At 40.8% G+C, this 24,137-nt stretch overlaps 1 protein-coding gene across 1 annotated transcript in view; it reads left to right on the top strand.

The window, feature by feature from the left end:
- The window catches only part of BTBD16 (BTB domain containing 16), a 42,603-nt gene extending 22,554 nt beyond the window's left edge, over positions 1 to 20,049 (top strand). Inside the window, exons 12-18 of the mRNA XM_050960768.1 lie at positions 12,489 to 12,580; positions 13,451 to 13,533; positions 14,682 to 14,759; positions 15,871 to 15,969; positions 18,054 to 18,242; positions 19,665 to 19,710; positions 19,931 to 20,049. Coding sequence (XP_050816725.1) covers positions 12,489 to 12,580; positions 13,451 to 13,533; positions 14,682 to 14,759; positions 15,871 to 15,969; positions 18,054 to 18,242; positions 19,665 to 19,710; positions 19,931 to 20,049 — 706 coding nt within the window. The remainder of the gene's footprint in view (positions 1 to 12,488; positions 12,581 to 13,450; positions 13,534 to 14,681; positions 14,760 to 15,870; positions 15,970 to 18,053; positions 18,243 to 19,664; positions 19,711 to 19,930) is intronic.
- The last annotated feature ends 4,088 nt before the right edge of the window (positions 20,050 to 24,137 follow it).

The following is a 24,137-nucleotide window of genomic DNA, read 5'->3' as shown; positions in this document are numbered from 1 at the left end:
TTTTTTAAGATGATCCTCTTGAGACATTCTTTCCTATGAGTCATGAACACCATAAAGTAATTACTCTTTGGCTCAGAGTTGTATTCTCTTGCCTGGAATCAGCATTTTTGCAGTGAGAGATAGGAAATGAGCTGAAACTGTGGTTGATTTCATTATTTACTAGTTTGACCTGAGAAGTGTTTGTGTAGAAATTAGTGGGTAATGCATGATTAAAATGACTCAAGGTGCTAAATCTGAAGTTTTTAATAAGCCAAGAGTTTTCTCTGTTATGTCACATACATTAATATATACATATATATTTTACTTTTAGCATAATTTTACATTTTATCAGGCCTATTTATTTGATTAATTTCATGCTGAAACTGTATTCTGAGTGGATTTAAATGTAAATTTTGAATTTAAATCACTGTCTCATCATAGCATTCTTTATGCATTTGGATTTTTATGCTATGATCTGGCATAGCATATTGACATTTGACATTTTGAGAGAGAATATGATGTATTTATTGTAGTTTTAACATCAAATAATGCACATACAATAGTACTGGCGCTAAGGGCTGTCAGGTTCTAATAAAAAAAAAAAGTTCCGGATCTCAGGAAGATCGAATGTGGCCAGACTTTGCAACCAAACCCTGGTGCAACAACAGGAGTCAAAGACCAAGAAGCAGTAGGGAGACTTAGATCACAAGACCGTGAGAAAGCATGCACAGGCCAAAAAAAAAAAGGCTAAGAATAGCAGACGAGAAGAGCAATATGTAAAAACTTTCACATTAGCAGTGGTTTTTAGGGGGTATTCACTGTAGTAATTTGAAGATGCTTTATTATAGTTTCCACTGATAGTGGTAGGTACAGGTATTCTAGATGTTGTTACGCACATATTTGTATAGGTCCCAGTCCACCACATCCTATGTAAATATGAACTTCCACTGGTCAGTGGGACTCTGTGAGGTTATGATGTGCATCTCTTTGCAGGATCAGCATTATAGTTTCCATAACTGTTCCTCACCCTCTGTTCAGGGCAGCTTGGGTTAGTCTGGGACCTGATATATAACACTGACCCACCAACCTCCATTTTGCACCTACAAATAACTGCAGAATCATGAGCAGAGTTGATTGCAAGAAAAAATGATTCATCTCAGATGTCTCCTGATACGTATTCAGATCAGGATGTACTTATCCAACTACTGTCATTTACTCCTGCAATTAATTTCATCCATGAATTTCTACCCTTAATTAGATACAAGTGCAAAAGGGAATGCTGGTTTTAAAATCAGGCCCATGTTCGACATGCATTATTGTGACAGTACTATGCTAGCTGTAGCACCCTGGGCACTTAAGTTGCTGCAGCACAGAGAAAGCTGCAGACTTAATTGAAGCCAATCTGTTGTTTCTAGTGGGGATTACACTTGGTGGTAACTGCTGGGCTAATGAGACAATTAGCTCAGTAAAGGGGAGCGTATGGCCTTCTCTGTGCTAATGCTGTAAGACGATATAAGTTACACTTGTTATGTTACATCAGTTGATGGGAGAATGTTCTCCTGTTGACTTATCATGTCTTCACCAGACCTGCTAAATTGATGCCACTGCAGTGGCACCGATTTAGCCCACAGTGGATTAGCCCTATGTAATCATGAGGAATAGGAAGTAAGGAGCAGCTCAGAGGGTTAGCTTGGGTGGATGAGAGATGATGTATGGAAGGCTCCTCCTGCTGTATACCTGTGCTACGTCCTGTCCTGTTGGGAAACAGAGGATTAAAGGTGCATGTAGTCGAAAAGAAAGAGAGGGTGTGTTTGTGTGACTGAGACCACAGAAACAGGCGAGGCAGCACTGCTCACTGGGCAGCTGAACAAGAGCCTTGACAATTATAAAAACAAAGTTTAAACATCATATTGAAAATTCCTGTCTCCATATATTGAAGTACCTTTGGCTTGAAGATCTAGCACTTCATCTAGAGTAAATCAGTCTACCTCCATTGACTTGTATGCTGCTACACCAGCTAAGGATCTAGCCCCATGTGTTCAATCTATGGGTACAGTGAGCACCACAACAGGTACAGTAGGGGAAACAACACAGTGGATAAAACTAAGAGCCTTGTGCCAATCTCATTTACTCTCATATAAATCAGGAGTAACTCCATAGATAGGACCAATGGATCATACTTTGTATTTATGCCAGTAAAATGAGATCAGAATCCAGTCCTGAATGTGTTGTCTACACCACTTGAAAGTCATTTTCTAAAATAAGATGTTGACATTTTATTCTATTATGAAACAGATGCTTCCACCAAATTTGTTTGGATAGGACTCGCTCTAGCACTTCAGCTAATAAAAACAAATTAGAAAATGATGGATAGCTTTTTAAATCCTTCAGATTTATTAATTTTGAACTAGAGTGAGTGTAGACATCTCTTAACCTGTGCAAAGATTTCTTGCCAGATGTTTAGGAAAAAGCCAGTGATTTTATTAATTACTGCAGGATGCATGACACATCTGAGATGAAAAAGTCTCTCTCATGGCAGCAGTCACATCAGGGCGGGGGGTAAGGAGGGAAAGAGAAGAGAGTCAATTTTCCAGAATTACATTATATGCAACAGTGGTGTGGGGTGTTTTTACATACAAAAAAGGAAAAATTAAAATTGTCATTAAAAAAATGCTTCCTCTTGAGGAAAGGGAAATTTGAACAATGTTTTTATCCCAGTTATCCTATAAGTTCAAAAGATTAAGTAATGCTTCCCATCGTAAACTGAGTTTGAAGATATATATATTTTTAAATTACAGTGGAATTTCTGATTCAGTCCTCTGAGGCCACGCTGGTAATTGCAAGCTTTGTGTTCAAAAGAAGGGTAGAGGATTTATCTTCGCTATGCTATTGCGCACATAGACAAGGAAGGAAGAGGATACACAACATAGGATGGGATTTAGCAATATAGATATGTTGTTGCTAGGTCTCACAACTTTATTGTACATGTCACAATATTCAATAAGTTGTTAAAGCCCTAGCTCCTGAAGGCAAGTGATGTGAGAATCTCATTCTTAAAAAAAGAAAGTTAAGTTTTTTAACCTTCAGGATGACAGAGAAAAGCCTGAAAACCTGAACTAACTGTACCCTAAGGCTCAGAGAACAAACGGTAAATACAAAGAACTCCCAAATAATTTTTGTTAACTCTCATGATTTTGAAGACAATCTCATGAGTTTGGGAGCCTGACTCATGATTTTTGAATGCTTGGAGTCAGCTATAGGGTATGTGCAATTAGTATAAGAACTGTATCTACTAACACCCAGTTTTAGTAGGCCTCTTTTTTGGAACTTGTACTTTGGCTCTCAGCAAGTGGGACTGCAAGTACTTTGAACAAAGAGAGACTCTCTTTAGAGATGTAGAACTAGTTCACATCAGCAGGGGAAAGTTTTAATGTCCACTTTATAGCAACTAGGCATGTGCACAACTGCCTATTTAGGGTACGATGTAGTGGAGAATCAAACCTTAAGGGTACAATCTTGATTCCATTGAAAGGAATGACAAAACTCCCATCCATCTATCTAAAATATTTCTGGGATGTTTGGCACCTGTATCAGAGCACCTGTAAAGAACAAGCTTTATCTCCGTGAGAGGAAGTTAAGATTGAATAAGACTGCTGAAGTCATGCATTTTTTAGTGAAAATTTTCACTATTTGGTTTAGTTTTCTTTTGAGGCATTGGATAGTTTTATTTTTCCCTTTGTAATATGAAGATGTGAAAAGCCCAGTACGCCCAAGACTTCGTACTTCTGAAACCTAGAACAGTGCTGATAAAATATTTGAAACAATCTTTTATACATTGTTGGCAAGAAAGAAAAAAGATTTTACACCTGTATAGTGTTACTTTTTTTCTCCTCAAGTTTCCTCCCCAAAGCTGTTTCAGTGGTCACTTGCACATCTGCACAGTGGTCATCACTGAATATTTACCAATTGTTAGCACACAGGCCTCCTGATTCATACTGAGAAAATAGGGCAATCGGCTAGTTATCTTAGGTGCCTGTACACGAATGCAAGAAGCCTGGGAAACAAGCAGGAAGAATTGGAAGTCCTGGCACAGTCAAGGAACTGTGATGTGTTTGGAATAACAGAGACTTGGTGGGGTAACTCACATGACTGGAGCACTGTCATGCAGGGTATAAACTGTTCAGGAAGGACAGGTGGAGGGGTTGCACTGTATGTAAAGGAACAGTATGATTGCTCAGAGCTCCAGTATGAAGCTGGAGAAAGGCCTGTTGAGTGTCTTTGGGTTAAGTTTAGAGGCGAGAGCAACAAGGGTTATGTTGTGGTGGGCATCTGCTACAGACCATCAGGGCAGGAGGATGAGTTAGACGAGGCTTTCTTTGGACAAGTAACAGAAGTTTCCAGATCACAGGCCCTGGTTTTCATGGGGGACTTCAATCACCCTGACATCTGCTGGGAGAGCAATACAGCAGTGCACAGACAATCCAGGAAGATTTTGGAGAGTGTTGGGTACAACTTCCTGGTGCAAGTGCTGGAGGAACCAACTAGGGGCCATGCTCCTTTTGACCTGCTGCTCACAAACAGGGAAGAATTGGTAGGGGAAGTAGAAGTGAGTGGCAACCTGGGCAACAGTGACCATGAGATGGTCGAGTTCAGGATCCTTGCAAAAGGAAGAAAGGTGAGCAGCAGACTAATTTTTGTGCCCTAATATGACAACCAGGAATTTCCCAGGGTGCAGCATAGTTGGTCCTCCACCACCCTCTCAATATAGAGGACATGTTAGGGGTTATCCCCATAGCACAAGACTCTTAGGTGTTACTAACAGCCAGCATAAGTGAGAAACAGTCCTGAGGCTGCATCACCTCAAATGGGAGATTGCAGAGGTAACTTTAAATGACCGTTGTTCCCCACCTCAGATGCTGTGCTGAGCAGAGCTCAGTTACTCTGAGGATCTGCTCTGCGTGGGTAAGGGAGCTTCATTAAATCAAAAGCAAGCCCATTTTACGTCTTTTACATTTTGCATCAGATATTTCTCACAGCTCTAGAATATACTGTAAAATTATAAACTATTCAACCATGCTTTAGGAGCAAAACTATATATAGCTTGTGCAAGTGATCTTTCAGGAAATGAAATCTGACTTTTCTGCCTCACTCCTGAACAAAGCCTTACAACCTTCCACTTCCTTTTCTGAGCGTTAGTAATATATATAAACGCATATACATTTGCTGCTCTACTCTGAGTTTCTGTCCCCTGTGAAAACTGGGAAAAATACAGAATTTTCACATTTGGTTTCCTTTCATAAAGCCAATTGTTGATTATAAGCAGGTTTGCTATAAATGCAGCTCTGGACGCTTTAGATGTTATATTACACATAACCCCCCTCCCCCATTGTAACCTTATTACTCCTGGGGGAATTCTGCACTACTGGGTTCGGGGAGCTGAGTTTGGGCAGGGGAAGGGGTGCCCAGACATGCCTGGCGCACTCCACCAATGCCTGGGTCCAGGCCAGGCTGGGCCACCCTGGCCATGCCTGGGTCTGGGCCAGGCCAGGCCATCCCTGGGTCTGGCACCCCGGCCATGGCTGGGTCCAGGCCACCCGGCTGCAGCAGGTTGGGGGCTGGGCTAGGTTGGGGCCGGGGAGAGAGGGGTGTCCCTCCCCTGGGCATGGCAGGTCCCCAGGAGTGTTCCCTTAGCGCCTGCGCGGCGCTAAAGAGGCTGCTGCATGGCCGTATAGCATACAGGGAACTTAGCCCAGGAGTACATAATGTTATGTTAAAGTCAAGCACTCGAGTTAGGAAATGAAAGGATTAAAGTTGTCGTCCATCTCAGTTTCACCCCCTTATGCAATATGATAGTCTTTAATTACAAGATCACAAACTATATTTTCCACAAGGCCCATGCCTCATTCAATGCACAGAATGGATGATCCTCTCTTAGTGATCAAGTATACATTTTTTTTGTTTTATCCACATTGTTTACTGTGTGACCCCAGGCTTTATTTACTGCACACTATCCAAATCGTGCACTGAAAGAATTATTAACTTTGTCATGGGCTTTATTCTTCATGGGCTTTTCAGATTACTCAGCATTTGATAACCATTTATATGCTCAATACATAGCTTCCATTTACTTCAGCTGCCGTTGTGAGTGGTCAGGACTTCAGCAAATCAATCCTAGGATATTAAGTCAGGTACTCAAAAAAGTGAAAAGTTTGGTGTAACCAACTTGCCTAGCATCACACAGGAATTCTGTGATAGAGGTAAGATACATCCAGTTCTCCAGGACAACATTCAACTTCTTTAAGCATGAGAGCATCCCTTTTCTTCCTGCAGTCCCCTGCCTGATTCACAACACATTTTCCAGCTTCTGCAACCAACAATGAAAGAGTCCTACAGTCTCCTTTATTACATAACCATTATTCATCCCAAAGCAGGTTCTTCCTATGCACTGAATGAGTCAGGAGTCCTGTAAAAAAAAAAAAAGTATATGATCATGTGATTAATGACTGTATCAGAATGCATATTGACAAGGGGGCAGATTAAAGGCAACCTTAATCTTGGCATTTCCTAACTTTTGAGTGCTTCACTTTGCAATGCTAACCATCTTTTCACATAGGTTTTTGTGTGTAATTTCATAATTTTTTAAAGCAACCTGAAAATCCCCCTAGAAATTCCATAATGTGGCATCATATTGACCCCCACATGGTTCATCAGCATGGTTGGAACCTTTAGATCCACCACGCTGACCTCTGCTACTTGAGCTAATGGAGTAACTGATACCAGTAGTAGGTTGTCATTCTGCATACGAACTACAACTAGGACACTTTGCCAGTGAGTTTCATAGCTATTTGCTGATAGCAAAGCAATGCTGAGACTCAGGAATCTTGAGTTTCATTCCAGGCGCTGGAAGGGAAGGGAGTTTGCTCTAATTGGCAGATTCTTCTGCTCATTTTCCCTAAGCTTGACCCCTTTTGTCTCCACAGTAGTTTAGGCAGCCCAAACCATACTGCCAGTGAGCAGCAGTGTTGGCCAGAATCAATGTAGCAGCATTTGCTATCGCTAGGCCCATAAGTGCTGGAACTAACGCTGCAGCACCCCCTGGCTTGAAGTGGTTTCCATTATATACAGGATTTACAGTTTGGTTCAATAGCTCTCAGCACCCCCACTATAAAAATTGTTCCAGTACCCCTGGCTGCACCTCCTCTTGGCCCTGTGGCGTGTGGAGGAGGCCGAGTAAAAAAACCCTAGTTATTCTTCCCAAGTTGAATCCAGGGCTTTTCTAGACCCCTTATGCTGCCACACAGTTTAAGGAGTTATAGCAGAAAGGGGAATCCTTCCCCTGCAGTTGCATTCTTTGCAATGCTGAAAGTTAGACTGCTGTCAAATAAGTCAATGGAGAGCAATCTATAGGTAATGTGAATTACATAAGAAAGAGCCTTTTTCCCTTGCCAGATGTTGATTTGCTTCAGCAGTCTAACCTTCAGCATTGCAAAGAATGCAAGTACAGGTCTGAAGGACACTGTTTGCAACTGCAACAACTCATAAAAGGAAATATAGGGGAAAAGGCATTTTGTCTTATCAAATACCCTCTAAGTGATGTGGGTAAATCAGTGAACACTTGGCAGCTTTGTTTAGGATACAGTCTGCATAGAACTGTGTTATTCCAGCTTGGCAAGGAATTCCTATTAATCATTACATAACACAAGTTGTTAGGCATTATATATATATATTTGATGTCTATGTCCTGTGGCTCTCAGCACAATACTGGGGATTGTGAAGAGGACAGTGCAGGGCCATTTACCTTGGGTCTGTGCTGCTCCTGTGCTGAGGGAATCCTCCCTCAGCCCCTTGAGACTATTTAATGGTCTTTCTGTGCCTTCAGAGTGGTTAACAGGGGCTGCAGCGGGGGCCAGCATTGGCCCCAAGAAGTTTCATTTGCAAACAGAGTTTTTAAGTGACTTAGAAAATTGTGACTTTCAATATTGTAATTAATGAATGTGCCCTAGAGCAATCTAACAGGCAATAAAAAAAAAAAAAAAAAAGCCATCATGGGGATTGGGCTGTTTTTCCAAATGTTGCTGCTCATAAACAAGAAAAATGACAGTGTCAAAGTCTCTGGGTAGGCTGCTCCACTGAGACCCTCTTCCCATCCCCCAAGTGTGCCCCTTTTAAGTGGCAGGTCCATGACGCCACTTCTCTTTAGGGCAAGCTCCTACCATACAACCACTCTCTGTGTCTCCAAGTTATAGTCCGGCTTGCCCCCAGTACTAACTGTGACTAATTCAGCAGGTCCAACTGGGGTTGGACCCTATGATGGATTCTCTCTGGGAGCTCGTGACAGTATGTGTGTTCAGTGAGTCAGAAACAGCTTCATCAGAACAAAGTGTGATTTTTATGGCCTAAAAAGTACACAGAGCTTGGAGTAGTAGATTTAAAACAACAAAGACCTACCATGGTATTTCCTTATCTAAATTTAACCTCCATTTCTAGCTCAGGCCGGTCTGTCTTTTCCTCCATCTCTGAGTTGCAAGAAACAGCTTACACTGCTTGCAGGCTTCTCCTGTCTCTCCAGGGTATGTGTACATTGCATTGTAAACCCAGGCACGTGGACTCAATGTTTCCAAGCCTGCAAGTGAGTGCCCACACTGCATTGTAAACTTGGGTTTACTATTGCTTCCCACAGCCATGCTAATAAGTCTATGCTGCACTGTGCAGACTTCTTAACTTGGGGCTGCGGCGTGAGCTGCGTCCACATTGCAAAATGACGGGGTTTGCACTTGAGTTACAACAGGAGTTGGGCTGCAACCCGCCCCCAGCAGGGTCCTAGAACCAGGTCATGAGTGTTTGCTGACCTGTCAGATTGATTTGTGCTTGGACAGAAGGAGGGGCTTGGGCTCAGACCTGAGCCACAGCCTGTGCTTCATGTGCCGTGTAGACATGCCCTCGGTGAACCCTCCCAGCTGGTCAGCTTTTTCACGGACATGTCCTGGTCAGCATCTCTGACCATTTCCCCCCTCCCTTTCTGCCAGTCAGGGTTTTTGGATCTTTTGAGTCTCCTTTGCTTCCAGGCTAAGCCTTGGGAAGAGTAAAACATCCTAGTCTGGACAGAGCCAGCTAGGTAACTTTTCCCCCACAGCTGATGGCCCAGCCATTGTCGTCATCTTTGAAGCTGTGTACATGATACTGACTTATCTGTGTCATTCTTTTACCTTTCCTGCTTGGTCCCTCAATGGCCCATGTGTGGCCTCCTTTGATTAAACTCTCTGCTTTTGGGCCGGCAACAATACATAACTGAACAGGGAAACTAAGTCACACATAGTCCTAGAAAGTAATGCAACCACTTTCCTAGTTCATTACATCTGTGATGGTCACATGCTCAGTCAAGTATCAGAGGGGTAGCCGTGTTAGTCTGGATCTGTAAAAGCAGCAAAGAGTCCTATGGCACCTTATAGACTAACAGAGGTTTTGGAGCATGAGCTTTCGTGGGTGAATACCCACTTCGTCAGATGCATGTTGTGGAAATTTCCAGGGACAGGTATATATATGCAGGCAAGCTAGAGATAATGAGGTTAGTTCAATCAGGGAGGATGAGGCCCTGTTCTAGCAGTTGAGGTGTGAAAACCAAGGGAGGAGAAACTGGGTTTGTAGTTGGCAAGCCTTCACAGTCTTTGTTTAATCCTGAGCTGATGGTGTCAAATTTGCAGATGAACTGAAGCTCAGCAGTTTCTCTTTGAAGTCTGGTCCTGAAGTTTTTTTGCTGCTGAATGGCCACCTTAAGGTCAGCTATAGTGTGGCCAGGGAGGTTGAAGTGTTCTCCTACAGGTTTTTGTATATTGCCATTCCTAATATCTGATTTGTGTCCATTTATCCTTTTCCATAGAGACTGTCCAGTTTGGCCGATGTACATAGCAGAGGGGCATTGCTGGCATGTGATGGCGTATATTACATTGGTGGACGTGCAGGTGAATGAACCGGTGATGGTGTGGCTGATCTGGTTAGCTCCTGTGATGGTGTCGCTGGTGTAGATATGTGGGCAGAGTTGGCATCGAGGTTTGTTGCATGGATTGGTTCCTGAGCTAGAGTTACTATGGTGCAATGTGCAGTTACAGGTGAGAATATGTTTCAGGTTGGCAGGTTGTCTGTGGGCGAGGACTAGCCTGCCACCCAAGGCCTGTGAAAGTGTGGGATCATTGTCCAGGATGGGTTGTAGATCCCTGAAGTTGCATTGGAGGGGTTTTAGCTGGGAACTGTATGTGATGGCCAGTGGAGTCCTGTTGGTTTCTTTCTTTGGTTTGTCTTGCGGTAGGAGGCTTCTGGGTACATGTCTGGCTCTGTTGATCTGTTTCCTTATTTTCTCGTGCGGGTATTGTAGTTTTGAAAATGCTTGGTGGAGATTTTGTAGGTGTTGGTCTCTGTCTGAGGGGTTAGAGCAGATGTGATTGTACTTCATTGCATGGCTGTAGACAATAGATCGTGTGATGTGCCCGGGATGGAAGCTGGAGGCATGAAGGTAGGCATAGCGGTCGGTAGGTTCTCGGTATAGGGTGGTGTTAATGTGACCATCACTTATTTGCACCGTGGTGTCTAGGAAGTGGACCTCCCGTGTAGATTGGTCCAGGCTGAGGTTGATGGTGGGGTAGAAGCTGTTGAAATCGTGGTGGAATTTTTCCAGAGTTTCCTTCCCAGGGGTCCAGATGATGAAGATGTCATCAATGTAGCGTAGGTAGAGCAGGGGCGTGCGTGGATGAGAGCCGAGGAAGCGTTGTTCCAGGTCAGCCATAAAAATATTGGCATATTGTGGGGCCATGCGGGTGCCCATAGTGGTGCCACTGATCTGGAGATATATATTGTCATCAAATTTGAAATAGTTTGATAATTTGAAATTCTCTGTGTGAGAATAAAGGCACAGAGCTCAGCAGCCAGTTGTGCTGTGGCATCATCAAGGATACTGTTCCTGACAGCTTGTATTCCATCTGTGTGTGGGATGTTCGTGTAGAGAGCCTCTACATCCATTGTGGCTAGGATAGTGTTTTCTGGAAGGTCACCAATGCATTGTAGTTTCCTCAGGAAATCAGTGGTGTCACGGAGATAGCTGGGAGTGCTGGTGGCATAGGGTCTGAGTAGAGAGTCCACATACCCATATAGTCCTTCAGTGAGAGTGTCAATGCCCAAGATGATGGGGCGTCCAGGATTTCCGGGTTTCTGGATCTTGGGTAGTAGACAGAATAACCCTGGTCGGGGTTCTAAGGGTATGTTGATTTGTTCCGGTGTTAGTGTAGGGAATGTCCTGAGTAGATGGTGCAGTTTCTTAGTGTATTCCTCAGTGGGTTCTGAGGGAAGTGGCCTGTAGAATTTGGTATTGGAGAGTTGTCTGGCGGCCTCCTTTTGGTAGTCAGACCTGTTCATGATAACAACAGCACCTCCTTTATCAGTCTCTTTGATGATAATGTCAGGGTGGTTTCTGAGGCTGTGGATGGCGTTGCGTTCTGTACGACTTAGGTTATGAGGCAAGCAATGTTGTTTTTCCACAATTTCTCCTCCCTTGGTTTTCACACCTCAACTGCTAGAACAGGGCCTCATCCTCCCTGATTGAACTAACCTCATTATCTCTAGCTTGCTTGCATATATATACCTGCCTCTGGAAATTTCCACTACATGCATCTGACGAAGTGGGTATTCACCCACAAAAGCTCATGCTCCAAAACCTCTGTTAGTCTATAAGATGCTCAGTCAAGCTATTTTAGGTCATTTTTAGACAAGTTTTACATATATTAGTTATCATTTTCCTCACTTTCCAATCTCTGTACAGCTGAACTCATGATATAAGAGCACCTGGCTTCAGAAATGAGGGATAAATAAAAAAGAGAGAGAGACTGAATCAAATTTTAAAAACTGTCCAAACTATTCGTCATTTTTTTCTATAGCAAGGAGGTTGACAACAGTGCTGCTGGTAAGAGCTTAGTGCAACAACATGGGCTTGGTATGGGCAGGGAAATTTTTGTTTTGAGTGCAACTCTTGACTCATGGAAAAATAATCTGAGCGACTCAGGCTGGTCCCTGCCTTGATCTGCTTTTAGTAAGCGACAGCCTGTTTCCAAATGAGTTCTGAGAAACTTGCATGATAATATTTTCATCTCCTTTTGAGAGGCAATAGTCATTTGAAGCACATTTTTAAAAGCAGACTCACTATGTGAGTTGTTGGTTTTTTTACTTTAAATGTGTGGAATTTGGTGACCATGTGTATCCAAATTCTACCATCAGTACACGAGCACAACTTCCAAGAAGTCAATTTTACTTTAAAAAAACAGTGAGAGGATATGAAATTAAATCAGTACTTTTTAATTCCTATGCTGTAAAAGCTGCCTTATGAATAGGTCAAATACAGTCCAGCTGAAAGCTAGTATGTTGAGAGATACATACACAAAACAAAACCTAAATAGCGAAATTTAGAATGTAGATATGAAATCATTTTGAGTTAAGTTAAATTTTCTGCTACTTTGTTTTGTTTTTAGTTTACCCAAGAGATGTTCCTTTCTGGAAAGGGAAGCAGGACAGAGGTATATAACTGTTTTTCAATCCCTTCGTTTACATGGAATAACGTCAAGTAAGTTTATAGTGTGTTTGTGACCTAAGAAACATTGGCTCACACTTTCAAACTGGCATTTGACATTATACACACAAAAATTCAGTGTGCGCAAAAGCCCAATTTATGCACACAAGTGAGCATGCCCATAGCAACTAATTATGCAACTGTCTATCTAGCTTACATAGGCACACTGCTTTTGCACACACGCAGAATGTGTAGTGAAAGTTAAAAGTGAAAACTTTGGCTCACTTGTACAGAATCAATATTTCATTTTTTAAAATTGGGATTTCTCTGAAATATATGAAAAATATTGAAAAGTACACCCGATGGGTGAAGGACAAGTGAATAGGGGATCTTCAGAGCCCAGCAACCTTCCAAATCAATGTCAATACTTAACTGTGGGGTATATAGTTTATACAAATCTAATCTAACATTTTTGTTTCCATACCATTTTATTGAATTTTATCTAGAGGTGCACCCAAATACCTGGAAATGACCATGTTAACATGTGCCAATTTCATAGCCTTATACACCCCATGTGGACTAATCCTACCACAGGATAGGGATATGAAAAAAATGCACAATTGGATGCAAGCAGGAGTTATTAATATGCAAGTGGCAGTCTGCACACGAACATGTGCGCCATGATCCTGACCACTGAGACCATCCCCAGAATGCCCCTTCTTAGCTCCTTTTGTGGATGATTTGCACAACAACCCTTCCGTGAATTATGTGGGGAGTCTGAAGTGAGGCTGGGTGATGAATTTTTAGTGGACTTCTATATTTGGATCCTCCCACATTGCCATAACTGTTCTCTGTAAAATGTTTGCTTTAATTCCTTTTAATAATACAAGGTTATTTATCAAACTTTCCCCCCAAATCCTGAAGGTAAGCATCTGGAGGATTTACGACAGATTAACTTCCTCCCGCTGCCATGGCTGACACAGATTCTGTCCAACCATTACCATGCGGTGAGTTGGTATAATTTAACATTGTTCAAAAACTGAAAGTGTTTATATATATTCATTGGAGCTCAGACGTTATCTTATATTTTGTTCTGAGGGAGTGCCTCAAGGCCCCAGTCAGGATATGGGCCTCCTTGTGTCAGCCAGGTAATGTATAAACAGAATAACAGATGATCCCTGGCTTAAAAAAAACCCGTAGTCTAATTTTTTCCTATGTTAAATTGCTTTGCTTTGGCAATCTTTGCTTCTGAGCTTAAGATATGCTAGTGGACAATATGATGTTTTTTTATGCAGTCATACACAAACACCCAGCTATGCTTTCTGAGAGAATCTGTTTCCATTAACAACATCTTAAGACGCTTCTATTGTTTTGCTGTTAGTGGTTTTTTTTCCATATACGCAGATGGGGACAAATTCATACATGGTATTAGCAGGTACATCTCCCATTGAAGTCAATGGCCTTGCAATATGGGAAGAGGAAGACAGAGCACAGCTGCATTGAACTTGGACCATTACTGAGGAGGTCCTGCTAGTTTGCAATGATCCTTGATCCCTTAGGAGTTTTGTTGCGATTGGCTGCCCAGGTCAGCAGCTACATATCTCAAACGCATACTTTCTGAGGAGGGAAAAATGTGTAGGGGAGTTAATGCTACTTCTAACTGAAAATACTGAAATAGAAACTCGAATCAGAACATTTTACCATAACTTTCCACAACATAAATATACTCAGCTTCATTAAAAAGATCTTTTTTATATTATGGCCCTGATTCTCCATTGTTTTGCGCCTTGTGTAGTTTTTTATACCTGTGCAGTAGGAGTAAAAAAGCTACTATTCTGATTTGGTAACAATTGACACTCACTTTACAGTCACTTGGCACAGGTGTAAATGACTACACAAGATGCAAAACAGTTGAGAATTGGGGCCAGTGTTACTAATTGCTTAGTTGTTCCAAACCACTAGGAAGTGGTACAACTGTACAGTCTACCATACATTGTCAATTTATATATAGAATACTCATTCTGATGAAGATTGCCTCACTGAGAAAGCAGCAGAAACAGTCTTAAGTTCTTTGTGCCTGACTTTGTGCTTCTTTTATATAATATATTGAATCGGTGGACTTCATCAAATGTGGCATATTTTCCTTTCCCTTCAGCTGGAAAATGGTGGTGACATGACATTGCAGAGAGATTTTTCCATGCAGGCTGTGAGATTTGGTCTTCTTCTTAAACAAGTATGTAACAAAGAATGCAAAACTGTATGGTGGGAGTCTCTAGGCTTTGGTGTGTTTCTCAGTGGATACCAGTATTTTTACTCACATACTTCTTATTGTAAAAATGGCAGCTGTTTTCAGACCTGTAACCTATTTTAAATGGGAAAACAGATCAAGTAAGATGAGCAACATTTGTTAGTCTAGTTAGTTTCTTTGTTAGGATAAAGAAAAATATTTTAAATAAATGAGACAAAGTAGAAATGCTAGACTACGTATATTCATTCCAAATCCTATTTTTCATTGTATTCATGGACCCTGAAAAGGGCAGAGGGTGAGCTGGGAATGAGTTGACTTCAATAGGCATTGGATCAAACCCTATGTAAATTGATGGTTATCTATCTAATTTATAGCAGTTGCAGTCCAATTCCAAATAGGCTAGTGTCTACAAGACCAAATTCACTGTCATAATTGTCTCTGAAGTAGCCAGTGACTGAATGGACCTGAACACCACTCTCGGACTGAGACGCATACGGGAAGAAGCTTGCTCTGGCACTGCTTGTGCTGCATCTGTTTTTGGGGTTAAATGTCTCACAATTCTGAGGGCTTAGGTGAGGCTTAAGTAATGCATTGGCCTTGTGCTGGCTCTATGCAATGTGGTGAATTCCACTCTGGATGAATAGACAACTCATTATATGTAATCAGACACAACTGAAGGCCTTCCTTCCTGCTCTACCCTTCCAAGCTAAACTCCTAATGCTTCTCCATCCCAATATGTATCCCATCTCCATACATATTGGAGACACCTTTGAATTTGATGAACATATAGAAGTAGACACAAACCCCAACTTCCAAGAGACATCCCCACAGAACCTAAAAGTTCCCCCAGCCTTAAGCTCCCCCTTACAACACTTGTGGACCTAAAGCATTATAATTTTTCATGTCTGTATTTGATTTTCATTGTGCTCCTTATAGCTTTCTATTAGTTTAAATATAATTTCACAGTGACTATATTTTTTTCTTTTACATGACAACCAAACTAGACAGATTTTTCCTAATAATAGATTTGTGATTTCTGCCCACATATTTTTGAGATTACTTTGGATAGAGTTTTTCTTTTTTAATTGTCCTTTAGGAGCCAAGATATCATGAAGAAATAATTTCCATTTATGGATTCTTCTTTGAGATAAAAGCAATCAGACATGAAGCTTCAGCATACAGCTTTTACATTCAAGTAAGATAAAAGCAGCACATATCTTATGTGAATTCTGTTTATTCTTTATTTGATTAGTATTTTTATTGTTTATTCTGTGTTTATTCTGTTGCATTATGTAAATTCAGACCTTGCTTTAAGGTAATAATTTGAGGTTGAGAATAAAGGCAAACAAATGGGTGTGGGACAATATAAGCATCTTAATGAGTTTTCTTCCTTCTGACTGCGAAATGATTACCAGTATTCATGTGTCTCTGCACATGATGATTTTAACTAGAACCAGAAGTGGGAATACTAAAATACCACAAACAAAAATATTCACTCTTTTAAAGTGTCAATCAATAATCAGGAAATTCTGGAAAATCCATAAACAATTTATTCTCAAGTGATTTTCCTAGCCCAGTTTTGAGAACACTAGTAGCTGACAATCTACATGAAATATCAGCAGTCTCTCCTGCCTAATAAAACATATCCTCTCACATGTTCTTTGTATGGTATCTTCAACAGGGCATAGTAGAACAGATATAATTTGGTACTTTAATAGATTCTAATCCTTTTTTCTCCTGAAGGGCAGGTAATGCTCAGCATAGTCTTTTGGAAAACGCTAATACTGGTAGCAAATTGCATAATAATATGCGGACTGAAAAGTGCTTCATAGTGTACCTGTTAGCATTTTAATTCTTCCTTCTCTGTAAGAGTCTGGTTTTAATTAAATGCCAGTTAAATGCCAAAGTGAGAACTTCTCTCCTAGCTGTTTTAAAGTGCTCGGTTCCCTTTATGTTTTGTGACTTATTATAGATTTGAATCATCAATGTGGTTTAGTTTGTTTAGCAAAATTAACATGGTCAGTAACAATTTCCTGTTCAAAGAAGTTCTAGAACATATGGCTAAGTTTGATGTTTGTAAATATTGTGGGTGCAGTAAAGAGGACCAAATCCTGCAAGTCTTCTGCATGAGGAACTCCCATTGCTTCCAGGTGATATAGGGCATGATCCTACAAAATTCCCACCAAGGTAAACAGGAGTGCTATGCTTGCAGGGTGAGGCCCATGATTAGAAATGAAAAAGGTACACTGAGAAGTGAATGTAGTAACACTCTGATCATGTCCCCTCCCATGCCTCCCCTAGCCAGATACTGGGAGCTGCTAGAACAGGCGACCCAGGAAACAGCTACATTTGTGCTATACTAGGTGAGGACTTCCTTGAGCTGCGGAGATCCAGCAATTTTCCAAACCCTTTTTGCCACTAAACCAAGAGAAAGGGGGCTGAATTATAGTACAGAATTGAGCCTATTGTTTATTTTCTTTTTTGCATGGAAATGTAATGACTTTTCATAGGACCAAACTCAAACCTGGCATAAGTAACTGAAACACCACTGACATCAGTGACATCTCATTCATTTACACAATTCTTAGTTTGGACCATAATGCCTTTCAGCCAGAAGGATTACAAAGTGCTTTAGAAACTATAGGTCCAAACCAGCAGTCCTTACTCAAGACAAATTCCTAGTGTTTTCAAAAGAAGTTTAGACACAGGAAAGACTGCAGTACCCGGTCCTATATACAGAGAAATCATTTCACTCATCACTGAAACATGCCAGTTGTTTAATAGTGCACAAGACTCTGACAGAGTACAGGCCCTCAGGTCAAGAACTGAAGAATGCCTTGTCCATTTGAAATTACTAAAGCAGCTTTAGGCAGGCAAGGGTAATTACCAAAAAATTGGCTCCTGAGATATTCTCCACTCCTATTGAAAGTGCCATAGAAACATTAATAACCAGAGCTTAGTTTTACATCTTATCAAGAAGACAGCATTTCCTGAGGGCCATTTGTTCAATATAGAATCAGGAAGAAGAATGTCATCTATTGACTCACCAATATAATTCCTTTCAGCCTCTAGAAACAGATTTTCTTGGAGGTCTCTGAAGTAATGACCTGGTCAGATCCTGCTTAGATGAGTACTTGCTGTGATCCTGAAAATGTAAATCTCAAATACCCAAAAGTGGAATGGATGTATATTTCAGTTGGTTCTCTAGTTAACAAATGTCATTACCATTATATTGCATATTTCAGATTTTTAACTGACTTGGATGTAATGTCTTTTCAGAGAGTCAAACAAACAGACCCAGCTTTATCTTTTATTACTGCTGAACGTAGCCCTGTCAGCCTTAGGCAGGAGCGAGACGTTAAATATGAAATAAAAGCACAGTGCCTGATGGATGGGAAATGGAGGGAATTCAGTACTGATCAACTTACCCAAAAGTTTGGCGTTACCAAACCATCCTGCAGAAGCCAAGTAAGTATTTTTTTAAAAATATAAACTCTGCCATGCATAGCCTTGCTATTTCTAAAAGTTGGTATAGCATCCATGTAAAACAAACATTCCTCACAATCAAAAAGCTCAGACATTGACATGATACTATGTCAGAGTGATACACAAGACTGAAAAACCCAGTAGAAATGTGTGTGAATTCCAAAATATGAAATGCTGACAAATGCTTTAGAAACACTGGACCTGATCCAAAGTCCATTGCAATCAATGAAAAACCTCCCATTCTGATCTTACATGATTAAATACCGATGACAAACATAATGACATTTGTGCCCGAAGTGGAACACTTTGCCATTGATAGGAACACACAAGGTTCTGTCTGCAAGTACCTCTTAGACATCACCACCGGTGTCTAGCAGTTTGTTTAAACAGCTGCCTCATATAGACTGCTGACTTGCGTTCCCTTTTGGCGTATTTATTTCTTCATCTTTTTCCATTTATCCTTGGCAATCTAGGTAACACAGTTAACTAACATGGGGCTTCCTAATGGTTGCATAGTATTTGCAAAACTACAGTTGGTTAAAATGGTATCAGCATAATCTTCTTAAAGTTCAAACGTTTTGGCCGTCAATGCCAATATTTCTAGCAATCCAGTTCTTAACTCACATCGTCTCCATAAAAAATGGTTTTATCTAGGGTCTGAGTTTAGGAAGTGTTGACTTCCCTCAACTCCCACTGAAATTAGTGGAAATGGAGGGAGCGTGGTCCCTCTCAGAAGTGAAATGCGTCAGGCAGAGATGAGGACAAATGGAAATTTTTAACTGGTTAACCCAGCAAGATAAATCACTCAAGCAGTAGTAACAGTCTATGCAAATCAAATGTTTAAAATGGTGAGTGTAGTTCTTTCCTTAACCTTACTTCAAATGCAGGTTAAACCAAAGCCATTCACAAAAGGAAATTGGCCAAATTATGTTGTGTTACACATGAACAACCAGGTTGTGGATGTAACTGAAATCAGAATTTATGCTAATACTTTGTGTTTATATAAATGCCTCTGATCTGAGGATCTCAACATGCTTTAGAAACATTAATTAATCCACAGCCCCCCATGGAGTGGGTTAATACCTCATTTTACAGATTGAGGCATAGCCAGTTTAAGTGACTTGCTTGAGGTCACAGATATGGTTAGTGACAGAGGCAAATGAAACCCTCATGTTCAGACTCCTAGTCCTGTCAACTAACCACTAGACAAAGTAGACAAATATATTGATAGGGTTATTAGTACAGATTATACTCCACTTGCAAAATACCATGTTCTTGTGAAAACATGGGACTAGGTCGTTCCATGTTTAGAGTCTAGAGCTCCCTTTAGTAAAAAGTAATTTAAAAAAACATTTAAGGTTGATCATTAGGCTTCTATGTCATGACTTTTTGCTTTTTATTCAGAAAACAAAAGTGCCTGTTCACTCTACCTTCAAAACCCAGATTCCGGGTATAGATAGTACGTTCTTTGCCCTCTCCCAAGAAAGCACAGTGACCAGATTTACCCCTTACTCATTTAAAGAGAAACTGCCTCCTCAGTAGAAATTCAAAAAAATAGTTTTGCAATTTTTCTGCTGAAACAAGCGCTGAACATGAGTCATTTTGTAGTTAACTAATTATGGTGTTAAATAAATACTCCAGTGTTAATTTTGGTTTGGTTTTGGGTGTAGGTCTTGAAAGCACGAATACCATCAATTCCAGTCTATGTGACATATGCTCTTCTTTTTCCATCATCTTGATTTGCCAAAAGAAAATAAGCTCTAGAGTTTTCTTTCGCCTGAAGAACTGATTTCAGCTCTTGATATTATCAGCAGAGGTGAATCGTGTATTTTAAGGGTACAGTCTGCTTAGCCAACTAACCACATTTGTCATAGTATGAAAATAAACTGCAACCTTTCCTTGTGTCATGCTCATTTCAGGATTAAATTCAATCAACTGCCTGTTTCTGTTCCCCATAAATTATAACTGCAAATTGGCAATTTCTATTTTATTAGACATGGACGCAAATTACAAAATCTAGCTCTAGATTTCAAACAGAAAGTTTGGGGGTGTTCAGACCTGGGTTTTCCCACCGCTTCATGGTGTATTTCTAGCTTTCCATTATTGAATAATACTTTCCAAGTTGGCTGCAACTATACGAAAAAGTTGTTGCTTCTGCAAACCATGAATGAGACTAACGTAGGTCACTAGTACCAATTAATCACTACAATTTCTACATTCCATTTCTGTGCTCTACATCACCCCCAATCCTTAGCCATATCCCTGGGTGCAACAATGTTGTTGCTTGCAGTCTAGTGCACAGTTTTCATTAGCTTTTTACCAATCATTTTACCAACTCCATTCATAGTGGACAAAATACAATATACTGGCTGAAAACCTGGCTTTGTTGAAGTCAATGAGAATTTTGTCACTGACTTCAATAGTGCCAGGATTTCAAACCCCTCCCCAACCACATCCCCACTCTAACACCCTTATGCCATGTAAAAGGGCTGGCTGGAGCAATGTAAAACCCTGTATCCTTGTACGCCTCTGTACAGAACTGGGGTGGCGCTGGGGTGCTGCAGCTCACACTGTGGGTGGTAGAGAAGCCTGGAGCAGCTGCCAGAATTCAGAAAGTACCCAAAGCAATCTAAGATACGTCCTGAGCCTTTCCAGCCCCCAGAACAGCTGGTATCAGGTCACAAAGATGGCTTAAAGCTTACTCCACCCCTCCTCTGGGCAGTGCGTCCCAGAATCTCAACCTTAGTATTTAGTCAGCTAAAATCAAATGTAATGGATCTCATCTAACCTTATTAAATCCACAAGTTGAGTCTAAACTACATGTTTTGATAGGATGTTTCCAGCATTGCCCATTAGAGAGTTTTTCTTCTCTTCCACACCAGTCTGCTTTAACATACCTTTTGATGAGACTATACATTCAGGACGCTTTATGTAGCAGTAGTGACTTGGTTTTCAGGTTATTTATATACAGTAAAACAACAGGTGCTGTAGTCTCTTGGACAAGGCATGGGACTTGAAGACAGCAGGCCAATTCTGCTCTCATGAACATCAGTGGAGTCACCCCATATTCAACCTACTAACTCTCAGGTATTAGTCCTGGCTCTGTCACTGACTCACTCAACCATTGTTTAAACCACAAAGCTTTTCCTAACCTTTCCTACTGCGGTGACCAGCAATTCAGCTCCAACAATAATAACAACAATGGGAGCATTAGGGTAGACAAGGTACTAAGATCTGCTGGTGTTTTAAGCACTGTGCCACACAGAGCTGAGAATGGTAAAGTGACAAGGCACTTAAAACACGGACGGCTATTGTACGCTAGCACTTCCATCTCTGAACCCCACTGCTGGAACAGAACCTGTAGCAGAAACAGTTTACAGTATTATTGTACACGTTCACAGATAAAATACAGGCAAAAATGTTACATACCTAACCCACAGTAGTAGTCAGTGCCTGAACTGGGATTCAAAATTATGGATGAGATCCTCACTCCTGCTCCAGCTAAAAGGCCCAGAGCATGGAAAGGGGCTCTAAAAGCCTCACTTCCAGCTGGGAGATGATTCCCCTGGGACAGAAGCTATGAGAGTTGTAAGGCTGTGGAAAATCCAGACAGCATTGCAACACTTAGGACTCCCATCATTTATAAAGGGCACCAGGGCTAAATTACATTGTGGGTTTCTACAGCCCTTTGAGAAGCCCAGGATCAGGAGGATGGTAATGGTGACTTAAAGCCACCTTATCCCTTTCCCCCTACAATGCAAGATCTGTATTGTGCATCTCAGAGGTGCAGCACAGAATCTTACCCCAAGGATTCCTTCGTGCCCCAGCCTGTGATCAGACAACTAGCTCATGTCTGTATGAAAAAATAAAAGAGTGCTAACAATTATGAAATCATGCCAGGGGAGAATAATGTTGCTTATTTGTCAGAAAATACATCTCTGAGGAGTTTTGTTTGATTCTCACACACACTGTGCCCATTATAAATCCGCCTCTTTATACAATGTGACCCAATGGCATCTGCAAAGTTCTTGGCATCTCGAAATAACTATGAATAGATCCCTGTGTATTTCTGATTAAGTCACTTCATTTGTAATTCTGGTCAGACTTGCATTCCTGTAAATACATTTACTCTCATGATTTTCACTACATAAAATGCAATTTTCTTGCATTTATGGGGGCAGGAAAACATTCTTTTTAAGACCATCTCCACAATTCTACAAAATGAGGTTTATTTTATGTTGGCTAATACAAAAAACAGGCAGTTCCATGTGTATTTTGTTCCTACCCAAAATCAAAAATATATATATAAATATTTCAGCTATCTTATATTTTTGCAGTCCCTTCTGTAAAAGTATACCCAGTTACCAGATGGCTGAGTCTTTTCGTCTAAACTTTTTCTAAGAACTCTACAATAAATCCTTGTTTAGTCATCAAATAGTGAAATACAAACATTGGCTCATTTTATTGAATCATCTTGTTACTCAAGTGCGTTCTTCCATTGTGATCCAGTATTTTATCTCATATAGTTTCATGTTCTCCTTTATCCTAAGGAATTGCCTAATGAGCTAAAATAAAAATCAGGAAGCATTTGTATTTGGAAAATAAGATCTGCAGCGGGGATGCAGAGAGCTGGGAGAGGACTGGGCATACACACTGATCTCTTTTTCCACATACTTGTAAACAAAAATCTTCATTAAGGTTGAATGTGCATATCAGTGGAGTCCAGCTCACACCCTGGACAATACTGTAATTTCTTGACAAAAAATCCACAATTAATTTAAAAAAAAATTACAAGGCCAGAGCCTCTGCCCTCCAAATTCACTTTGTGCTACTGAAGTAGCAAAAATTAACTTGAAAGCTGCTCTATTAGGGCATCAAAGATTCAGCCCTTCCCATGTTTCAGGAGAGAGGCTTGGGAAGTTGTTAGGAGACAGATAGAATGGAGCTACTGTGTAATGTGTTCCACCAATCCCCAGATACTGGACCAGTCCCTAGGAGATCCATTCTAGCTGCTCTGAGTTAGTTAAGCCACCAATTTTACCCTGGTAGCCTATGATTGGTAGAGATACAATGGTGGTTTCCTTATCTCTCCACCACTGCACCCTGATCAGCTGATGATTTGTCCATAATTTTTGGAAATGGATGCAGCCATCTCCTTCTACCACATTCATAACCTTTCATCACTCACTATCAGCCCAGATGACTTACACCACACATCCACCTTAACTTTGTGCCTTAAAATTTGCGACTCCCAAACAACAGTTTGCATTAGCTGTGATGTTTAAAAAGAAAAGTAAAGCTAAGGGTGTTTCAGCAAATGCAACTATAGTAAGTTTATGGCAAGGGTCAGCATGTGATTGTGGGAAATTGCAGGAAATATGATGTAGTTACTGAGAGAATGCAGACAGATGTCAGAGATATTTTTGTGTTTGTAAACAAACAGTTGAACACCCAAGCCAGGTCTTTGCAAAGTCTAGTGGAAAAATATGTCAGCCAAGTGAAGGAAAACAAACTTGAATCACACGGCAGAAATACGTGCTGTTCTCTTGATCTTTTCCTAGAACTTGTAGGGGGAGCGTTTGAGTGTCTGGGAGATAGGGATGACATACTTTGTTCTTTAATCATTTCAAGAAAAAAATCTGCCAAATATGTATTTGCAAAGGTACAATTTCAGCATCATCATGTTCTTCCAAAATGATACCTAATCCTTTCCTTTTGTTTTCTCTTATATTTTTGGATACTCACCCGCCCACCCCCACCACTAATTTCTCTTTTTACATCTTTCCCACATCCGTCTGCTCAGCTACTCCCATCTCTTCCTCCATTTGTTTTGCACTTGCCTGCTCAGTTCCTTTATTCCCTTCAGCCACCCTTGAC

The sequence above is a fragment of the Gopherus flavomarginatus genome, chromosome 6 (genome assembly GCF_025201925.1).
Source record: "Gopherus flavomarginatus isolate rGopFla2 chromosome 6, rGopFla2.mat.asm, whole genome shotgun sequence".
Taxonomy (NCBI): Eukaryota; Metazoa; Chordata; order Testudines; family Testudinidae; genus Gopherus; species Gopherus flavomarginatus.
Note: the sequence above shows the minus strand (reverse complement) of the source record. Positions and strands in the feature narration are given on the sequence as shown.